The sequence below is a fragment of the Erythrolamprus reginae genome, chromosome 3, assembly GCF_031021105.1.
Source record: "Erythrolamprus reginae isolate rEryReg1 chromosome 3, rEryReg1.hap1, whole genome shotgun sequence".
NCBI lineage: Eukaryota > Metazoa > Chordata > Lepidosauria > Squamata > Dipsadidae > Erythrolamprus > Erythrolamprus reginae.
Genome location: NC_091952.1, coordinates 145,551,037 through 145,573,074, shown reverse-complemented (window position 1 = coordinate 145,573,074; position 22,038 = coordinate 145,551,037). Strand labels below are relative to the sequence as shown.

The window sequence follows — 22,038 nt, the reverse complement described above, 5'->3', positions numbered from 1 at the left end:
TGCTATATCTGAAACCCGGCTGGGCAAATTTCAGAGAGAGGAACTCCTCCCTCTGGGCCCAGCCAGGTTTCAGTTACACATGCCAGGTCGGCCTCCTCATCCAGGATCAGGTCCCGGATGAGGAGAGCTTTATTTACCACCGACCTGGCATTGAGTAGCAGCAACCTGAGCCCAGGGCCAGACTTACACTCATCACCAGTATTCTGGGTTGAGCTCACGGAGCCGGAACAAGGGATCGTTATTAAGCAACGATCCCTCCTTCCCCTGGAATGGCTAGCTCCGTGGCTCCCGCCATATCTGCCTCTCCCCAGCAGCACTGAGATATCCTGACCTCTGTCACCCCAGAGATAGCTGCCCCTCCCCCTCCTGCCTCTCCAGCGCCAGGTTGGCCAAGTGTATTATTTACATCACTCCCATTCATCTCACCCATACTATGACCCCATCCGTCCCATCCATACCAATCATTTGCTCCATACACCCTATGCCCACCCCAGTTATCCATCACTAAAAAAAAAACCCAATAATTTAGTTAAAATATGAATCAATTTATAATTAAAATACTGAAGGTTAAAATACTAATAAAAAGAAATAAATACAAATAGAAAATATAGAATATATAAAATATAGGTAATAGTGTAGCAATTCAGTTGATTAAAGTGAACCCAGTCAGCAGCAAATAACAACAGCACCAAGGTCTCAGGTGGTAAAGTCACAATTTGCTCAGAGTCAAGAGTCATTCTATATCTACCCCACTCCTCAGAGAAGGGGCGGTAGAATGTCCTTATCCCGAGTATGCTGGTTATTAAATTAATTTCCCTGTCTCTCAGACTCCTTAGTGTCAATGATTTCAGATCTTCCTTCTCTCTTGTCCCATCCACTCTTACAGTGCCTCCAGACCGCACTGGTCGGCCCTCCGTTGATTCCCAGTAGTTTTGCAGCAGAGTCTCATTTCTATAGATCTCATAAATTAACATGTCCAGTCTGTTGTGTTCCCAGCAATAGCCAAAATGGCATTCCAAACCTCCATGCAGCCACAGTATGCTCCTTTGATGGTCATAATGGTACTCTCCTCCTTGGCCTCTTTGTTTTCCCATAGCCCTCTGTCTCCTCTCTCTCCTCCTCCTGCAGTTCCCCACCTGGCTGATCTTTTGACGCCAAACACCCCCACCATTCGGTGTTCCCGCGTCTCAGGATCGTTTAGTGTGTCTGGTGGGTCTGGCTGTTTCAATTTGGCTGGCTCGATAGCTCAGCTCAGCCTCTCAGTCTCTGAAGCTCTCAGTCTCTGCAGGTCGTAACTCAGTGAGGAAAAGAGAGAAAGGGCTGCAGATAGTTTCGATCTAATTGGCGGCCGCCATTTTCCGTGCCCCAGCTGATTCCTCAGCAAATTCCGCCGATGACAGTCTAAAGCAGACGCCGCGGAGCCGGGGGCAACGGGATCTTCCTAGGCAAGGCACAGGCTGGGCACAGGGTTCCTTCTGAAGCTCTAAGCCCCCCTATCCTCGACAAAGTCGCTGCGGCCAAGATGTTGCAAAATAAACGCCGCGGAGCAGGGAGGGGGTAACGGAAACGCCGCGGAGCAGGAGGGCAACAAGGACCCCCTGAGCTGGGACGAGCCGACTCCTTTTGGGATTTCAAGTTTCCCTCTGTCCTCCCAAATAGGTAGTGGTAAGCAGAGGCAGGAAGCAGTACGTTGTAGGCAGTGAACAACACGCTGCAGCGCCGGTGCAAAAACAAGCAACTCAGCGCTGTTTTGTGGTCGCCATATTTCGGAGCCCAGCTAGCCAGACCACAGACTCTGGGAGCAAGGAATATAGCACGGGGCAGCAAAAAGAGGGTCCTCTTGGACAAAGGGTGCTCACCTTCTAGGTCTGTGAGACTAGGTCGTGATTAAATTGCTTTTATCTCCTATATTTTGATGTTAACCACCGTAGTCCGACGGAGCAGCGTATCCCCACCTCCTCTGCCTCCAACCGTTAGTTGACAGGCAAAATGTTTGCAGCACGTATTAGATAACCAAAATCTTGCATTTATTATCACATTTTTCCAGGAAGTCTGAATCGATTATTCCAGACAGTTCTACCACAACTAATTGTTCCTCAACCTCTTCTTCTTCTCCTTGCTGTGTCCCACCCGCCGCCTCCATGCGTGGTACAACTGAAGTCCCAGATAGCCTTGTGTCTATTTCCTTATATAATTAATAGAAGTTTTTAATATATTTTATAGTAATAGAAGTTTTTAATATATTTTTTTTAAAAAAATGAATAAATAATTAGCAAAATATTTCAATAAATGAGTAAAATTAATGTGAATGCTTTTTAATTTTGAAAGTAAAATTTAAATATTCCTGCTGCTGGCAACATGATCAATAGCTACATAGGTAATCAAAATGGTTTATAACATTGTAATTGTGCAAATAATTCTCTGAGATATGTCTAAAATAATTTGCAGTTTTAAAATTTGTGTTCCCAGTTTGGTAATAAATCTTGATACCTGTAAGAAATTTCAGAGAGTAAGAAAAATCTTGATCTGGAATGCAGAGGAAAAATTAGTGTTTGAAAATACCTTAGAATTTTTGAATCACAAGTTTAGGTTATGAAGTCTAACTGACATCAATATTACAATAGAGACTAAATCATCTCAGACCTGAATCTACCCCTGCCCCTTCCATGCTAATCCTGAACACATCCAATAACCAGGAATTCATTATCTATTTAGATAATTAGTTCCATGCTGGATCCACTCTTATTATTAAAAGGCTCATCTAGCATTTTGAAATATTTATTGACCTAACTAATGGGCATTAAGAATCAAGCTGTAGTATTCTCTTACTTGAAGAGTGCTATAAAATTCCTCTTCATTAGTATTTTTGCAGCTTCTGCTTTCCAGTCTCTTGATCATTGTTCTTGTCCCATATAATTATATAGAAATTCAGTCACTATATGAAGATATTTCACAGCTGTATAGTTTTCAAATTATATGGTACATACATTGAGATTTGGTTTAAACTTATAGTGATTATGGAGTTTATGTCTTCTAAAGTTCAGTAATTTAAATATGAGTTAACTTTAGTAGTAATAATTTTAAAAAAATCAAATTTTGAATATTCACTTCAAAATCTAGAAACACCCTTGATTGGAATTATTAAGTTAAAAGAGCAGTGCTTTGAGTTTAAATTTAATAGATTGAAAAGTTCAACAGATTGTCCCCCATTGTGCATTTATCTATAGTGCAGAATTTGTTAATAATAAAGCCTGACAACAATCATGATTGCAATCTTTAATGTTTAGGTCAAAAAAGCTGTCTGTTCCAGCATCGGTTGTGTCTCGAATAATGGGAAGAGGTGGGTGCAATATCACTGCAATTCAGGATGTTACTGGTGCTCACATTGATGTGGACAAGCAAAAAGATAAAAATGGAGAAAGAATGATCACCATAAGGTAGAGTTCATAAGGTGTTCCTTTGATTTTCAGTTGGTTTAAATTGCACTGAACAAGAATTGTGTTTTACAAATAACATAACTTTCTCTTTTTCAGGGGTGGAACAGAATCAACAAGATATGCAGTACAACTTATTAATGCCCTTATTCAAGATCCTGCTAAGGAACTGGAAGATTTAATTCCTAAAACTCATATAAGAACACCTGTTTCCAGCACTAAATCAATCCATACCAATTTTTCATCTGGCGTCAGTACTGCTTCAGCTTCAAACAAAAACTCATTTTCTATTGGAGCTTCATCTCTTGTCACGTCTCAGTCATCAACACTATCTACTTTCCAGTCTGCTAACAAATTAAGCAAAAATGTCCCAGCAAATGTGCGCTCTTCTTTTCCAGTCTCTTTACCTTTAGCTTATTCCCATCCTCATTTTGCTTTATTGGCTGCTCAAACTATGCAACAAATTCGACACCCTCGTTTACCTATGGCCCAGTTTGGAGGAACATTTTCAACCTCTCCAAATACTTGGGGACCATTCCCAGTGAGACCAGTTAACCCAGGCAGCACAAATAGCTCTCCAAAGCATAACAATTCAAATCGCATAGGTAACCAGAATGGTAGTATTTTACAATCTGAACCTACGGGTTTAGCTTCTAGCAATCCTGGTAGTGTCTCTTCAGCAGTTCCATCCTCTCAGCCACTTTGTGTGACAAATAATCGGACTCCATCATCAGTCAGGAAGCAGCTGTTTGCTTGCATTCCTAAAACAAGTACCATGACGACATCAATTTCAACTGTGACAACAACATGTAGCACACTGCCTTCAACTTCTCCTGCACATGAAAATACTGGGAATGTTCCCACTACATTTCTACTCTCTAATGTTCCACAGGCCCAGCAATCTGCACTTAAAACAGATGCTATTCCTCCTGTTTCAATACCCAAAGAAAAGGCATCAGCGCCAGAACAATCTGTTGGCATTGCATGTGTGTCATCATCGGTTGCTACTAGCAGCAGTATCACAACTTGCAGCAGCCCAGGAATCCTAGAGTCATGCACATCCAGCAGTCCTGCACCTCCAGATAATGCCCCAAATGAAACACTGCCAGCTAATATGCCTGAATTAAGTCCTCCCGTAACTGCGCCCTTTTCTTCAAGTTCAGAATCCACTCCATTAACTTTATCATCGCCTAGATCAGTTGCTTCGGAAAATCAGGACAATGGTAACTTACCTCAGTTAGCTGTACCAGCACCAAGAGTTTCTCACAGAATGCAGCCTAGAGGTTCTTTTTATTCAATGGTACCAAATGCAAATCTCCATCAAGAAACCCCATCTGTTTTTGTTACAAATGCCGTACCTTTAACACCGTCTCAAGGTCCATCTACTACAGTTCACTTATCATCACCCATGAACATTATGAATGGTTCTCAGATGCATATTAATCCATCAAACAAGCCTTTGCCTCCTACCTTTGGGCCAGCAACACTCTTTAATCATTTTAGTAGTCTTTTTGATAGTAACCAGATGCCAGCTAATCAAGGATGGGGAGATTGCCCACTGTCCACACGAGCAGCAGCAGATCAGTCTTTCACTGTCCAGTCTACTTTCTTAAGTAACTCTGTATTGGGGCACATGGAAAGTGTACATCCTGATAACTCTAAGGCTCCAGGGTTCCGACCTCCTCAGAGAGTTTCAACAAGTCCCGTAGGTAAGTTGCTAAGTTTCCATATGAAAAAGAGGAAAGGAAAGTTTTTATTCTGTTCAATGTAACTGAAATGCTGTAGAGATTCACAGTCATCCTGATCATGGTTGTCCCAAAGATGCTTTTTTTAGGAGGCAACCAGGCTTTCTTTTTTTCTTTGAAGATGTTTCACTTCTCATTCAAGATACTTCTTCAGTTCTGACTGGATGGTGGGGAATGGAAGGACTTCTTGCAGATATTTGCATCCAGGCAGTGAAATGCTACCGGCTCGAGTCAGTTCACTCAAACAGTTAATAAAAAATACTTAAAAGGAGAGAAAAAAAGTTCTGAAGATCACACATCGAATAGCTGATCTTTGGAAGGGTTTTTTCTTCCCTGAAACCTGCTAGGCCAAGAACAGAGGGGGGGGGGGACAAAAGAAAGAAGGAAGGAGAAAAAGAAAGAGGGATGGAGAAAGGGCCACAAACCTGGCATTAGATGCAGCTTCAGAGGATAATTCAAAGCTGGAAGGGACCTGGAGATAATCTAGTCCAATCCTGCTACAGAAGGACATTGTTAAATTGAGTTTCTGTGTTTTGATACCCCAGCCATATGACTACATAGCCAAAGACATCCCACCAAACATCCTCACAGAACCAATATAGGGAGGGGGGATAGATTTAATACCCTTTAATACAGTTCCTCATGTTAATTAATAATAATTCAAGCCCCAATTCTTCCAACAGAGCTTTAAGCTAAGGACACTCCCACTGTAAACACCTGATTGGTCGGATTGTAAAAATATGTTCCCAAGTGCCAGAATAGAAGCTTTAGTTCCTAACACCCATGAGAAATTTTCTTTTCTCATGGTTTTAGGCAACCCTTGTGAAATGGTCATTCGACCCCCAAAGGGATCCCAACCCCCAGGCTGAGAACCAGTTTTAGAGGGTCATTGAAGCACTTGGCGGTTTATTTCTGTCCTCATAGTTACCTGAGTAGCGGTTCCTGTAGTCTGCAGTTTTTCTGGAAATCCATTCATACTCCCACGTCATTCGAAGGGTGTTCATCCTGAATGGTGTGGGAGTATGAACAATCCCAGAAAAATTGCCTACTACAGGAATCATTAGCACAACTCAAGTAACCCTGTGTATACAGACCGTCTAAAAGAATGCAGGTGTCCAACTGTCTCCAAGGAGTATAAATCATTCCATTCCCAACTATCCTATCAGAGTTGCTTCTTAGAGGGAAAGCAAAACTTCTTCAAAGAAAAAACAAGTCCAGTTGCCTCCTGAAAAAGCACTTTTGTAACTGAAACTATTTGCAGAAAATTATCGCTTATCCTGAGCCAAAGAAATGTGGAAACCGGTATTATGCTGGATCTTTAGCTATTTTTATTTGGCTGATATTATTTAAGGTGATTTAATTTTATTAAAGAATTTGGGAATTAAGTTGAAATATAATAGTAAATCAACCCATGAATTCATGAAATCTTTGATTTCTTTTAGAAATTACTTACATTTTTTTAGATTTGTATCTAACTTTGCTATTGCCTCTTCAGTCTGATTGACATCTCTATTTATACATTGTGTTATTCGCGTTAAGCTGCCTCTCTCAAACTAGAGCTGTCCAGCTTTTGAGTAATGATTTGTATATTCTTAGGAAGCAGTCCTTAGTGTTTGCAGTAATAGTTTTAGTCCAGATTGTCTAGTATGGGGAAGGGTGCTGGGAAAATTTTAAAATTTTCAAAATGGAGATTAGGGGAGGGGGGTAAAAATCTGTTTGAACTGTTGCTGAAAAATGCATACATCACGGTCATCTGAGACCTGGAAGAAATTGTTCCTGCATAAGGTGCTTTTATTCACTCCACTGATCATTCAGCCAAGCTCTGCCTGAACTATATTCTGTGTGATTTTTCATATTTTACACATACACATTTTCTCACTTGTTAACAATCCTCTTGCAGAGAATAATTATTTTGGCTAGGGGAACTGGAAATGAAAACATAATAATAATAATTTATTAGATTTGTATGCCGCGCCTCTCCGGAGACTCAGGGTGGCTCACAACAACAATAATAACAATATTACAATACAGTATAACATCTAATATTTAAAAAAGCATCTAAAACCCCATCATTTAAAAACCATACACAAGCATACCATACATAAAACTATATAAGCCTTGGGGAGATGTCTCAATTCCCCCATGTGTGGCGATACAGGTGGTCTTAAACAATTTACAAAAGACAAGGAGGGTGGGGGGCAGTTCTCATCTTTGGGGGGAGTTGATTCCAGAGGGCCGGGGCCGCCACAGAGAAGGCTCTTCCCCTGGGCCCCGCCAGATGACTGGACCCGAAGAAGGCCAACTCTGTGGGACCTTATCTGCCGCTGGGATTTGTGCAGCAGAAGACGGTTCCGGAGGTATTCTGGTCCGATGCCATGAAGGGCTTTATAGGTCATTAAAAACACTTTGTATTGCGATCGGAAACTGATCGGCAGCCAGTGCAAGCCACGGAATGTTGGAGAGACATAGGCGAATCTAGGTAACCCCACGACAGCTCTCGCGGCTGCATTCTGCACAATCTGAAGTTTCCGAACACTTTTCAAAGATAGACCCATGTAGAGAGCGTTGCAGTAGTCGAACCTCGAGGTGATGAGGGCATGAGCGACTGTGAGCAATGACTCCCTGTCCAAATAGGGCCGCAACTGGTGCACCAGGCGAACCTGTGCAAACGCCCTCCTTGAAGCATTCAAGAATGTGTCCTTGAAGCATTCTTTAGCAATCATACTACTTTTGATTCTGAAAATTAGTTTAAATGTACTTTCTAAAATTGTAGTATTTTTTTGTTGAACTTCTAGAATATTTTTTTCCTTCATATTACTCAAACTTTGTTTATATCCAATGATACCATTACAATGTAGGTTCAGTGGTAACTAGATAATTATTATAATGATAGATATAGCTGTACCATCTTTTATTTTTACATCAGATTAGATCAAATCTATTTACCTGTTAGGGAAGGTTTTTTTCATGTTAACATACCTGCAACAGTTCATGCGTCTACATTAATGCAGTACATGGTACTAGATTCATCCTATATGTAGTCTTGTGTTTCTGCAAATGATTTTTCTATTTTACTTGTTTTTTAGTGCATGTTTATTTCAAGTGAATATCATAATAGAATGATCTCTTTTTTTTAGAATTTCGGGAGGAAAAAATTCAGATATTTCATAAAATTTTCACTTAATTTAAACATATGTACAATATTAATTTTCACATTTGATCAGAAGCACTTGATTTGCTGTCTATGGCTCTTCTGTTCTTTTGATTTAAAAGAACTGGGTTGTTTGTTTATTACAATATAGGCTGACAAATCCTAAGAACTCTTGGCAATTTACAAGAAAAATACACAAGAAACAATATATTGTACATAAACATCTACAAATAAAAACTTTATAAATTAATGAAGCAAATCCAAGGTAGAAGCAAATGCCTTCCAGAAAAGCTCTGTTTTGAGCACCCTCTCACTCCCCCTAGGAGGCTATTCTAAACTAGCACCACAGCCACTCCAAAGCAGTATCCCTAAACCTTGGTCAATCAATCTTAAGTAATCTTGGGTAATATTGCTTCCCAGTTAGATCATTCTTTTGTGGTTATCTTCTTTGTGGTCTATTGTATGTTGATGCTACATTTTCTGTCAAGGACAGATGTATTACATGAGAATGTTGTCTTGTAAATTATTCATATGAGAGATAATATATATATATCTTATTAAACAAGAAAAAATTGTTTAGCTTGAATTTAGGGATCTAACCAATAGTAACAGATAAATGGTAGTGTTTGTAACTGTATTTATTTCTGAGTCTGATCTATCAGAACTCTGCATGAATTCCTTTGTAACCAAAGCAGTAGAAATACAGTGTTGATATAGTGATGAAATACTTGAATTATTTCAGTCATCTACCATTCTATCCTTTGTCAACAAGTCAGAGAATTGTTCTTATAACATGAATAGCATAAAAATGTTGATGGAACAGTTTGATCTTACCGGAAGGCAAAAACCTTGGCATATTTAATAAGAAAAGAAAGAGTCAGATGTATAGTGGTAAAGATGTAGATCATACTATAACAGGCTTCTGGTTTTGGCCTTCTGTTTTTTCCATGGAATTTCAAAAATAGATTTGTACATTCTGCATCTGCTTGCAAATCTAACCTAAATAATAGTTACCAATGCATGAATAAACAAAACAGTTTAAAAGACTTGTTTGTTAACATGATTCTTGGAGGACATACAGCGGGCCTAAAAGATCTATACACACCTGTTAAAATGACAGGTTTTTAAGATGTTAAAATATCAGACCAAGATAAATCAAAGGGATAAGCTATATAGTTCAGTTGAAAATCTGAAATTCTTAAAGGGGAAAAACAAAAATAAAAAACTTTCAATATCATGGTTGCATAAATGTGCATGTCCTCTTATAAAATAGGAATGTGGCTGTGTTCAAAATTAATCGTATTCAAACTGAAGTTACGTAGTCAGTATATACTGCTATAAATTAAAGTGACTGATCAAGCCCCTCTAGAGTTCAGCTGTTCTAGTAGGACTTTTCTGACATTTACTCAGTTGCTTCTTAAAGCAAAAATCGGGGTTTTACAAAGCATCAAAGGGATCTTGTTGGAAGATATCAGTCAGGAGAAAAATATAATACAAATAGTTCTCAGTTTACAATCAAAATTAAGCCCCAAAAATCTGTTGCTAAGTAAGACATTTCTTAAGTGAATTTTGTCCCATTTTATTACATTTCTTGTCACAGTTGTTAAGTGAATCAACAAATGGAGAAGATTGATTGATTGATTGATTGAACTTATATGCCACTCTTCTCCAAAGACTCAGGGCGGTTAAATATGGCACAACAGTGCTCATTTACACATAATTAAAAGAACAAACAGCAAACTATGCTGAAAATTAGCCATATAGAGATTATTTGTTTCTAGTTTAATATGAAAGCAAAATTATCACATATTGATTATATTTCGCAAATTCAGGGACAAGAAGGTGCACTTTGGGGGGGTTAATCCTCCGCTCCGAGTCCTCGGAGAGGGGTGGCATACAAATCTAATAAATTATTATTATTCATTATTATTATTATTATTATTATTATTATTATTATTATTATTAATCCCCCTTTTCCAAATCCAAACAGTATAAATCTGTTCCTTGCAATTATGTCAGAGCTTACTAGGTTACTTTTGGTGATCCTTTGTAAAATTGGAAATTAAGTTACAGCTCCTAGTTTCTGAAATAATATCTGCTGTACCATTTTGAGCTAAACTATTTCCATATGCACTCCGTAAGATTATTATTTCTATTAACTTAATGTGTAGTCTGACAAATGTGAATATGCATCAAAGTATTCACAGTTAGATCTGACTAATATTGCTGTCCCATTATGAAGAAAAATTAAAATTGCAAGTTGCATATATCTGTATTTTCTTAAGATCAATGATTATTTTAGAATTTTGATTACAAACATGATAATGCCAGGTTATTTTTTGTATTTTAGCTTTCCATGTACAGTTTTGTATTCTATACATATATTACTTTTTCTATCTTAAATGTAGCTATGAGGGAAATAGTATTTTGGTAATAAGCAATTCAGAGCAGGATGCTTCTTCAATATCATTCTAAAAGCACTTTAAATAATTAAATTAAATTAAATTTCAGTGAGAGAGATTAAATTTGTATGCCACTCATCTCACTATCCCAAGATTTGTGTTGTGTTCTGTGAATATTATTTTTACTGAACTTCATGTAAGTTATACAACAGATAATGTATTCTTGATCTCTGGATTTATTTTCTCAAATATACCTGATCTAATTTTAGATTTCCTTTCTCTAGATCCATCCAGCAATTCCACAAACTCTTCTTCAACACCAATGGCAGGTTTTTCTGCAAACATTCAAGGAGCACGGGTTTATCTTCAAGGACCTGTTGGGACTCCCAGTTTTAACAGGCAACACTTTTCTCCCCATCCTTGGACAAGTGCTACAAATTCATGTAGGAGCTTTGATGGTTTGTCTAATTCAGCCTATGAGTCTGTTCATATATAGCCTTTTTCTTATTGTGTGATTTTGTTTAATTGTTGAGGGAAACTGGCAGCCAAAAGAGAGATTTCTAAATAGAATTAAACTGTTATCCTTAATTCTAAACTGTGCATGAAACTACAGGGCTAAGATGAAGGATAGTTTTAGGTTTTCCTTAGTATTTTCTGCCATATACAATTTAAGATTTAATTGGATTTGTATGCCGCCCCTCACAGCATATGCAAAAAAACCCCAATAATAAACAATCCAATTAATAATACATTTAAAACAATTCTTTAAAAAAATTGTATACCAAACCCTTCTCTGCAGTACAATAAAGTGCAGTGCATTACTTTTCTCATACTGGTTACTCCAATAGTAATAAATTTGAAGGAAAAATCCATAGAATTGCACATCACTTTTTGTTTTTAAAGCTTTAATTATTCTGTTAAAAAAAGAATAACTTAAGTAAATATATCCTTTATTCTTTTAAAAGACAATATTTGAATAAAGTAAGTCCTTTATTCAAATATTGTCTTTGGGAAAAATAAATGATATGTTTACTTAAATTATACTTTTTTGCAGGATAATTAAAGCTTTAAAAAGTAAAAGCAATGGACAATTCTATTTACTTTTCCTTCAAATTGTTAGTACTGGAGCAAAATTAATCTTAAAGTTATACATTGAACCTATGAACTAAATCTTAAGTATCAACACACTTCAGATATTCTTGTCATTGAAGAATTTATAATCACAAATATAATAATTGGTGAATCTGATTCAACTTCTGGCATGCCGACCATTTCTTCCTTATTCTCTTGTTATTATTATTATTATTCAATGACCAACTACAAGAAGAAGAGAGATTAAAACCTTATATCGCCACGCACAATCGTGAAGAATTGGTGTGAATGTTGAGAAGAAGAGGGGTGTCCATGCTAGTTTGCCTACAGCCCATCCGCTCCTGGCATTATAATTAAATCAAAACATAGTCTGCAACATAAAAGCTATCCACCCCTGAAATCATTTTTACAACTTCATTGCTTAATAAAAATTATTTTAACAAGGAATTGCTCCTGTTCCATCCATTAAACAGCTTATCCTTAAGTCTACTAAATTAGAATTAAAAGGGTTTTGTTTTTCATTTCTTTCAAAATGCTTCAGTACAAGCAACAGTTGTAAAATACATATCTTTCCCATAAGGAGAAAATTAACAATTCTAGATAATAATTATTATTATTATTAATAATAATAATAATAATAATAACGATGATAATAATAATTTATTAGATTTGTATGCTGCCCCTCTCCGAAGACTCGGGCCGACTCAATAAGCCTTCATATTTAATAAATCAAAAGAACTGTTTTTCCATCAGGTGAATCACCTATTCCATCAGTTTCCTCGGGATCATCTTCTCCTCTTTCAGCTGTATCTGCACCTTCTAATCTGGGACAGCCAAAATCAGGGAGCACAAGTCAAGATCGAAAGGTGCCACCACCTATTGGAACAGAACGACTTGCTAGAATTAGGCAAGGAGGTTCTGTAACCCCTACGCCCCTGGGAAGCAACTTCACAGCTCCTGTAGGACACAGTGGCATCTGGTCATTTGGCGTTAACAATGTTTCAGGTGAGATCATATTTAAGAGGAAGAGAAAGCTGATTTGGAGACTAATACAAGTAGTCCTCCGTTTACAATCAAAATTTAGCTCCAAAAATCTGTTGCTAAGTAAGACGTTTCTTCTTGTCACAGTTGTTAAGTGAATCACTTCAGCTGCTGTTAATAACAAGGTTGTTAAGTGAATTGGGCTTCCACCTTGACTTTGCTTGACAGAATGTTGCCAAAGGCACAAAAATGGAGAAACACTTTGATCCCCACAATGGACAAATGATTGCAAATGGAGTTAGCAGAGAGGGCTAAATTGACTGCTTTTATAAAAGAAAAAAACATACCTACTTTTGTTTCTATTTGGAAACTGCTTCTGTACTTTGTGCTTGCTTGAGGTGGAAAAAAACAAAAGTGGATTTTACATTTACCTATTAGATAGATTTGTTGATGTAGATACGGCTAGCTGGGGTGCCGCAATGGTTAAGAGTGCAGCATTGCAGGCTACTTCAGGTAACTGCTAGCTATAGTTCAGCACTTCAAATCTCACCACTGGCTCAAGGTTGACTCAGACTTCCATCCATCCGAGGTGGGTAAAATGAGGACCAGGATTGTTGGGGGCAATATGCTGATTCTATAAACCACTTAGAGAGGGCTGTAAAAGCACAATGAAACGGTATATAAATCCTATTGCTATTGCTATATTATGTAAAAGTAAAAAATTGAGGTTTGATGTTACTATCTTATTTTACTATAGCAAAGGGAGTCAGAAGTCAACATAACGCTGGGGCACTGCAAGCATCTTAAATATGAGTCAGTAGCCAAGCACCTGAATTTTTATAACATGATCATGGGGAGGCCATAATTGTGTGAAAAATGGACATTAGTCACTTTTTTCAATGCCACTGTAAATTTTTAACGGTCACTGAATGAAGTGTTGTAAGTTGAGTACTAATAATACATAGATAACCAAAAATATTTTTAGGTTTTTCTGTAACTATAAGATACAGTAAAGATTTATAAAGTAAAGATACAGTAAAGATCTTGCAGGACTTGATCATACTCACTTGCACCATCTTTTTCCAAGTATAAAAAGGTAGTAAAAATGTACCATGAGAGAATAGAATATTCCTCAGAAAGAGAGTTGCTGAGGTGAATGAAGAAATGTAAGTGTACGTTTGTTTAATTTAGCACACAATTGCAGATGACACAAGGAAAAAGACTTTGGGGGATGAAAAGGAAAATCACATTTTGGATTTTTAGATGTAAGAAAAGAAGGAAGACATTGTTTCTTTGAAGTACAATAAGGTACGATGAAGAAAGATCTGTCTGCTGATAGCTGAATTTTTTGTTCTTGACTACTGCAAACATTTTCACTAAAAAAAACCAAATTACTATATCTTTTAAATAGAATATGTGCTGCTAGGCAGAAAGGGTTTAGCAATACCAAGAATACTAGTTGCTAGTATGAAATTCTCTGGGCAAAGACTGGAAAAAAGTGATATTTCTGTTTTCATAAGATTACAGATAAAAACTACAAAAGGATTTCCAGGTTTTTGTCCACTTTATTAATAAGTGCTGCTTTTCTTTTTCTTTCTTTCTTTCTTTCTTTCTTTCTTTCTTTCTTTCTTTCTTTCTTTCTTTCTTTCTTTCTTTTTGTCTTTTTAGAAGGCCTATCCAGTTGGTCCCAGCCTGTAATGGGAAATCACGCAGTGCATCAGCAACTCTCTGACCCAGGCACTTTTTCCCAACATCAACCAATGGAGAGAGATGATTCTGGAATAGTGGCTCCCTCAAATATTTTCCAGCAGCCTATGCCAAACAGTTTTGTGGATTTCTCTAAAGTACATTTTAATGTATTTTTCAATGTATTTTAATGTATATTTTCTCACATACATGCTGCATTTTCTACAAAATTTCCACAGTAGAATTAATAAGTTTCATTTCATTTCCATACTTTTTGCGAGAGTATTTTCATCATCTCAAACACTTGATTTGAAAGTTTCAAAATCCTTGCACAATTACCTAAATAAATTTTAAACTTTTTCGCCAGTCATTACAATTACAGAGATAATACAATATTATTTTGTTCCAGTCAGAATAGTTGTTACTAAATTCAGTTTAAAAGGGCAATCAGGTGTCAGTGATATATGAGTGAATTCAAAGAAAAGGCAATATCAAGTGGGCAAGGATGCTCAAGAAAATAGGTGTATATTTAAAAATACATTGACGGGGAATGACCATTCATTGCTGTCCTGTTTCCAAAAGTGCTGCAATTCTCCAGAATCCTTTTTTATTATTAGAAACTTATTGGAACCTTAGATTAGAGGAAGGAATTTGGGGATCAGCCAAATAAACAGGACTTTATTGAGTTAAATTAGTTTCACATAAATGAAAATAAATTGCCCCTATGTGAAAAATGCATCTCCATCCGAAACAGGTTTAAAATGTATCTTTAAATTGTATGAAAATCTCGGGAATGTTCTTATGCCTTTTTGTATTTTTCCTAACCTTTTAGAATGTTATAGACTTCTTCCATGGTCTCATTCTGTTTGCAACAAAGAGAAAATGCTTAGGAATAAGCTTCTCTCTTTGTATCTTTATTTACTACTTATAAATAATTGTAGGGCAGGTTCTATCCTATTAGGTGTAAATTATTACTCCTTTCCTGTTCCAGGGCCTACCAATTTCCATGTATGGAGGCACTATAATACCCTCTCATCCTCAGCTTGCTGATGGACCAGGTGGTCCTCTTTTCAATGGACTCCATACTCCAGATCCGGCATGGAATCCCATGATAAAGGTTGTTCAAAATTCAGCAGAATGTACTGATGCTCAGCAGGTGCAGTAATCATCTTTTTAAGTCCAAACTTTTGTCTGAAATAATAAAATTGAACATGAGAGCAGAAATTATTTTTGTTTTCCAAGCTCATGCAAATTAGTGCAAATTAAATGTGAGCCTGTGAGATAAGAAACTGAGAGGCTTTATACACAATGTAATGGTCTTGGTGACCTTGTACCAGTCCCTCTCTCTCAAACTTAGGAAGGAGGCATTGCCAAACCAGTTCTGAAAACTTGCCAAGGAAACTACAGGGACTGGGCCAGGTAGTCACCAAGAATTAAATCTGACTCAAAGGTATGCACGTGCATGCACACACACACAGCTTAGTTCCTTTCAGTGTGATTATTCAAATTATATTTCTGGATAAATGTTCTGAAAGCCATGTTCTCTTAAAATGAAGTCACACTAAAAGGTAACAGCTGATAAGAACTACTTAAAAGTGAAATATTACTTTATTTTGATTAGGTTTCTAAAATCTGGTCACTTTTCATAGTATCAAAGGGTTGGAAGTCTTCTAATCCAACCAAAGTAGGTATCCTCAAACCAACTCAGACAAATGGTTGTCCACTTTTTTCTTGAAAGCCTCCAGCAAGTTAGCACTCAAAACTTTGGAAGGTAAACTGTTCCACTGCGTAATAGTTCTTATTGCCAGGAAATTCCTGCAAATTTTTCAAATTGGTTCTCCCTTCTTGTCCAACTCTCAAGTGCTGTGGAGAATAAATCAATCCTCTCTTTCCTGTTGCAAGTGGTTTAATATTGGAAGGCTGTTATCATGTCTCCCCTCAGCCTGATCTTCACTAAGCTAAAAATATCCAGTTCCTTTAACCATTTCTCATAGGATTTATCCTCCCGACCCTTTATAATCTTTTTGGTGGGTTCTCTGCCTCCCTGCCTGAGCAGGCTTCTTGCACGATCCCAGCCCACAGCCAGTTTGCGCTCCCCGAGAGGGGCAGACCATGCAGGCTGGGCTGCGCATGCTCGTACCCAAAGCAAAATATTGGTCCAAGGGCGGCGCACCAGCAACAGCTTACTCCTCCGTGATCCAGCTGGCTGGCTACTGCCCAGAACGTGAGCCTGGCAAGAGGAGAAGGAGCTGCCGCTGGCCTACAAAGGCAGGCCATTTGCGCCGGGAAAGGTTGATCAAAAACGGGGTGCAGGAGTGCATACATAGTTCATATGCACAGTGTGGGGCACATGCATGTGTGCGGGTGTTTGCATATGCAGGGGGCTGTGCATTGCATTATGGGTGCTGGCATGGGGGAATGCTGGCATGCACACATGTACTTTTGGTACACGGCGACAAAAAGGTTCGCCGTCACTGTGATATAAAGTACTATCATCTTCCATGACCTTGATGTTATCCCTTGTTGATGCAGCCTAGAACTGCATTAGTTTTTTTGACTGCTACAGCACACAGGACAGATCCCTGTTATAGACTCTATTGTTAAGCTAGATGCTGTCTTATTCTGTACCTGTGCATTTAGTTTTTCCTGCCTAAGTAAAAAGTGACCTTACTTACCTTGCCACTGAGTTGCATCTTGTTGGATAGGACCCAATATGCAAGTCTGTCAAAATCCTTCTGAATCTTGGGTTGATCTGAAGTGTTAGCAGTTCCCCCAGCTTTATGTCATTTGTAACTTGATGAGTTCCCCTTTTGTTCCTTCATCTAGATCAGCTCTGGGCCTTCTGCCACGGCTCCCTTAACAGGTTGGCCTCACCCCTCTTATTTCTTTTTTGGACTCCAGCTCGAAGCAGCAAGAAGTGAAGATTGCCCTACACGCAAATGTGGCACAAAGGCAGGTGCAGGGGTGCTTCGCTCCTGCACTCTCCTCCCCCTCTCTTCCTCTCGTGACCGTCTGGCCAGCTGTGGCTGAGCCAGGAGCATTCACATGCACAGCGAGACCCTCAAACAGGTGCCAAAGCTCAGGAAAGGTGGCAGTGGCTCGCTTAAGGAGGGTCTCCCCGCATATGTGCACGCTCCCAACTTAGCCACAGCCAGCCAGGGCATCACAGGAGGAGGAGGAAGAAGAGGAGCGTCACTGGAGAGTGCAGGAGCAAAGCACATAAGGCAGCCTTTTCTTCCTGCCACTTCAGCCTGGAGTTTTCGCCCTCCGTGCTCAGCCGACAAAGTGCTGGGAGCAAGGCGATGGCAGGAGCTTTAGTGCAAGAGAGAAGCGTACTGTTAAGTGCAGTGCCTTGAGCACCGCTGGGGGATCTTAGCCCAGCTTAACAGACATCAGAAGCCCAGGAAAAGGAGTGGGAGGGAAGTTAGATTCCCAGTCCCCTTTCCTGCCTTCTCTCTAGGCACAAAAGCTCTCCCTTCCCTAAAGCACTGCACTTTGCTGTGCTTTGGCGTCCGTTGGAGGAGAGTCTCCCTGCATGTGCCCACATTCAGCCACAGCCGACCTGGAAGTCATGATAGGAGGAGGGAAGAGGAGGATGGTCAACTGAAGAGAGGGTGTAGAGATACACACATACGGGGGGGGGGGGGGGGGGGGGGAGGGGGAGAGGCATAGACACACAGATACAGAATGATACATAAAGAGGGGTGAGAGAGGGAGAGAGACACGGGGAGGGGGAAGTAGGGAGAGGGGGAGAGACAGAATGGTTTTGTGCCTGGGTAGGCATGGCTGGGGGCGGGGGTTATATGACTGGGAGTGAATGACATCAAATTAGCCACCCTCACATAGGTTTTGTGGTTCCTGGTGTGTGGAGGGTTTTTTGGGTTTTTTTGTGGGAAACAGGTCCAAGTGGTTCTTTCAGGTTGCCAACCCGATAGATCATTTATGAAAATGTTTAAAAGTACGGGACCTGACAGAACCTTCAGAATCCCTACTACATGTTTCCCTATACTTCGATGTTTTTTTCTTCGAGAACCACATGCTGAGTGCAGTTGATCAGCCAACTGCAGATCTATATGTTGGTGTGATACCTATTCCACATTGTTCTATCTTGCCAAGAAATAGGCAGTGTTCTACTTTTCCAAATGTCTTAAATCTTAACTACACTGTATTCATAGCATTTCCATCGAGTTTTGAATTGGAATTGAGCCTTAATTAAGCTGGGTGCTTAGGTTTGGGATCTTCTAAATGTAATTTTCTTTAGTTCTTTGCAGCGTCGTTCCAAGTATTCCATGAAATTAATACTCTGTTTTATGTTATTTTTCCCATTGTAGATTTGGCCTGGTACCTGGGCACCTCACATTGGAAACATGCACCTCAAATATGTCAACTAATCTAGGAGGGCCTATGTTTCCTTTCCTTTTACTTTTTTTAAAACTTTGGAGAAGTCTCTGACCTTGGAAGAACTTGGGATTTTTTTTAATGTGCCTAACTAAACTATTTTTTCCACTGTGGGCTCTTACAAGAAAAACTTGTTAGCCCATTATTATAAGAACAAAATGAGTTACCTATTCAGCTGATTCTGTTCTCCAGTTAGTTTAGCCATTTTGAGCTCAAATCGGATAAAGCTAGTGCTTTTGGCTAAACACTACTGAATGCTACTTGTATGCAACAGAGAACTAGGTGATTACATGATTTCAACCTTTTAGGGTGGTAAATACATGTATAATTGTTTACATACTTAAAAGGAAAATGTTGAGTAAATTTCATGTCGTATAGTGGCTCTACTTTATGTAGCCTGTATTAATGTGAAATATTTACCTGAATATTCAATAAAAAGATGAACATTACAAGATTTTGTGTACTAATCTTAATATATTGATTGAATGCTAATACCCGGTAGTATTGCGTTTGAATCTGAGAATTAAAACATTTTACTTTTTTAACCTAGATAAATTAGTGTAATATTTTCAAATTTCTTAAAGGTTTTCCTCAATTCATCACTGTTAATTATATTAACAGCTATTGGATCTTGCTAAATGAGGCCATCAGATTAAACTATGAGTAAAATATATGGAGAAGTCCCTGTTTGTTTAATAGCATAATTCTAATGAAAGCATTATTATATTCACCAGGAAAAGATGTATAAACAGGTGCTCAGAACACTGAAATATTTAAGATTAAAGTGCTTTTGGAATGAAGTAAAATTACAATTATTTAAAATATTTCTCATATTCATCTTCAAAAAAACCCTGAGTCAATTTTATTACATGTAGACCATTACACAGTGTTTACACAGACATGATGGAATACATTTTACATGAATTCCATGTAGCTGCAAGACTGTAATGGCAAAAGCAATAACACTGACATTTCAGGAACATGATATAATAAAAAACAATTTTGGACTCAACACAATTTAAAATATAGGCACATCTAAAGCATCTGCTGATCCTGCACAGGGAAACTAAATAAATGTAAACTTTAATCTGAACTGACAATATCAACTTATTTTTTGTGCAACCGTATCTTCTATGGAGCCAGCAGTTCATCCTCTTCATCAACCACCTCCAGATCTGGGGGCTGTTGACTCTCCATCTTGAGGGCTGACAGATGGCCCAGGCGCTCGCTCGCTCTCCCTCCCTCTGCTTAACTCTGTGTTTCTCAAATAGTGGGGTGGGGGCCCCTGGGGTTGCAGAGCGATACCAGGAGAGGCGCATGACCCCAGGGAATGTGCTTTTTTTGGCAAAGGGAGTAGGGGTTTTTTGCACCAAACAATAGCACACAGCACAGAATAGGACAGTGATGGCGAACTTATGGCACGGTGGCACAAGTGGCACACGGAGCCATATCTGCTGGCACACGAGCCGTTATCTTAGCTCAGCTCTAATTAATGTGTATGTGAATGTGGCCAGCTGATTTTCAGCTCACCCAGATGCCCAGTTTTGGCTTCCGGAGAATCTCTGGTGGGATGGGGGAGGACATTTTTGCCATCCCAAGGCTCTAGAGCAGCCTATGGAGCCTGGGGAGGGCAAAAACTGGGCCTACCAGGCCCACCAGATCTTAGGAAATGGCCTGTTTCAGACCTCCAAAGGGGGGGCAGGAGAGGCCATTTTCGCCATCCTCAGGCATTGAATTATGAGTGTGAGCACTCTAGAGCAGCCTATGGAGCCTGGGGAGAGCACACACTTTCGGCACGTAAGGAAAAAAAGGTTCACCATCACTGGAATAGGAGATATGAAGTGCATATAATAAACCCTTAAGAGATACCATGGAAAAATATTTAACAGAGATGAAAGGAGGGGAGAGATGAAGGTAATGAGACAAATGTAAGTCTCACGAAAGCAAAGATGAGGAAATATAACAAAGCGTGTGTAGAGCTTGGCTTCACTGGGACTATGGTGGAAGACAAGAAAAGACCTGTATTTTTACTGTGTCTAAAAACATTGCAGCATATAGCCAAATAAATTTAGGTGTCATTTAAACACATTACACCCCAAACACGCTGATACGCTGCTTGAATTTTTTTCAGCAAAAACATGCTGAATATTGCAAACAATCATCCCAGCAAAGAATTGGGGGTGGGGGGTGGGGCAGGAAATGTTTACTTCTTCCTGGGGAGACATAACAGAAAATAATTGACAAACACTGGCTTAACTCATTCTTTGCAACAGTCACACAAAAAGAAATTATATTCCAACCTACCAAAAACAATTGTAAAAGACACACTTGAAATAAAAATTGAAATAAGCAAGAAAATAGCAAGACCTTGATGAATATGTCCAGAGTTCTGAAGGACATTTTTTCACATCTTTACCAGAGAATTGGAAAAGAGCTGATGTGGTTCCCATCTTCAAAAAGGGGGGAGGGGGGAATGGATCCACAATCTACTTCTTGGTAAGCCAGAAAAAAGTGGGATAGATAGCATCACCCCCAGATGGATTTCTAGGTAGCTGGCAAACCATACTCAACAAGTAGTCCGTAATGATACTACATCTACATGGAGGGAAATAAGCAGTGGGGTAACACAAGGTTGTGTTAAGCCTCAATATCTTCATAAATGACGTAGTTGAGGGAATAGAAGGGGATGTCATCAAATTTGTATACGACACTAAGCTGTCAGGAATAGGCAACACTCCAGAGGACAAGCTTAGCATCCAAAAAGATCTTGAGTCTTGAACAATGGTCCATATCCACCAAACGAAATGAAATGGAAGAGGGTTTTACACCTGGGCAGGAAAAACCAAACACATAGTACTCCTTGTCATGCCATGAGGTGCTTTGCAAAATAAGAGCCTAAATCGGTTTGTCTGGCATGATCTGTTTTTAACAAACATACTGTATTTTAGTGATTGTTTTGTTCATTTCTCAGTCCTTGCAAATCTGCTGCTTGATTATCTTTTCCAGGATTTTTCCAGGTATTGGTTTTGGGCTAATTGGATCTAGTTTCCTGGACCCACTTTTTCCTCCTTGAAAACTGCAACTACATCAGCTCTTTTACAGACCTCTGGAAGTTCCCCTATGCTGCAGGAGCTCTGAAAGATTTTGTT

The 22,038-nt window shown here is 38.9% G+C and overlaps 1 protein-coding gene across 8 annotated transcripts in view; it reads left to right on the top strand.

Moving 5' to 3' along the window:
- Positions 1 to 19,341, top strand: part of ANKHD1 (ankyrin repeat and KH domain containing 1) — a 153,067-nt gene extending 133,726 nt beyond the window's left edge. For 4 of the 8 annotated variants that reach the window (XM_070746947.1, XM_070746952.1, XM_070746951.1 and 1 more), the window contains 7 exons: positions 3,288 to 3,437; positions 3,534 to 5,143; positions 11,017 to 11,190; positions 12,578 to 12,829; positions 14,474 to 14,649; positions 15,483 to 15,647; positions 18,823 to 19,341. In XM_070746947.1, coding sequence (XP_070603048.1) covers positions 3,288 to 3,437; positions 3,534 to 5,143; positions 11,017 to 11,190; positions 12,578 to 12,829; positions 14,474 to 14,649; positions 15,483 to 15,647; positions 18,823 to 18,882 — 2,587 coding nt within the window. In that variant the 3' untranslated portion in view covers positions 18,883 to 19,341. The remainder of the gene's footprint in view (positions 1 to 3,287; positions 3,438 to 3,533; positions 5,144 to 11,016; positions 11,191 to 12,577; positions 12,830 to 14,473; positions 14,650 to 15,482; positions 15,648 to 18,822) is intronic. The other 4 variants (XM_070746954.1, XM_070746950.1, XM_070746949.1 and 1 more) reach the window with 2 other exon arrangements.
- Positions 19,342 to 22,038: the final 2,697 nt, after the last annotated feature.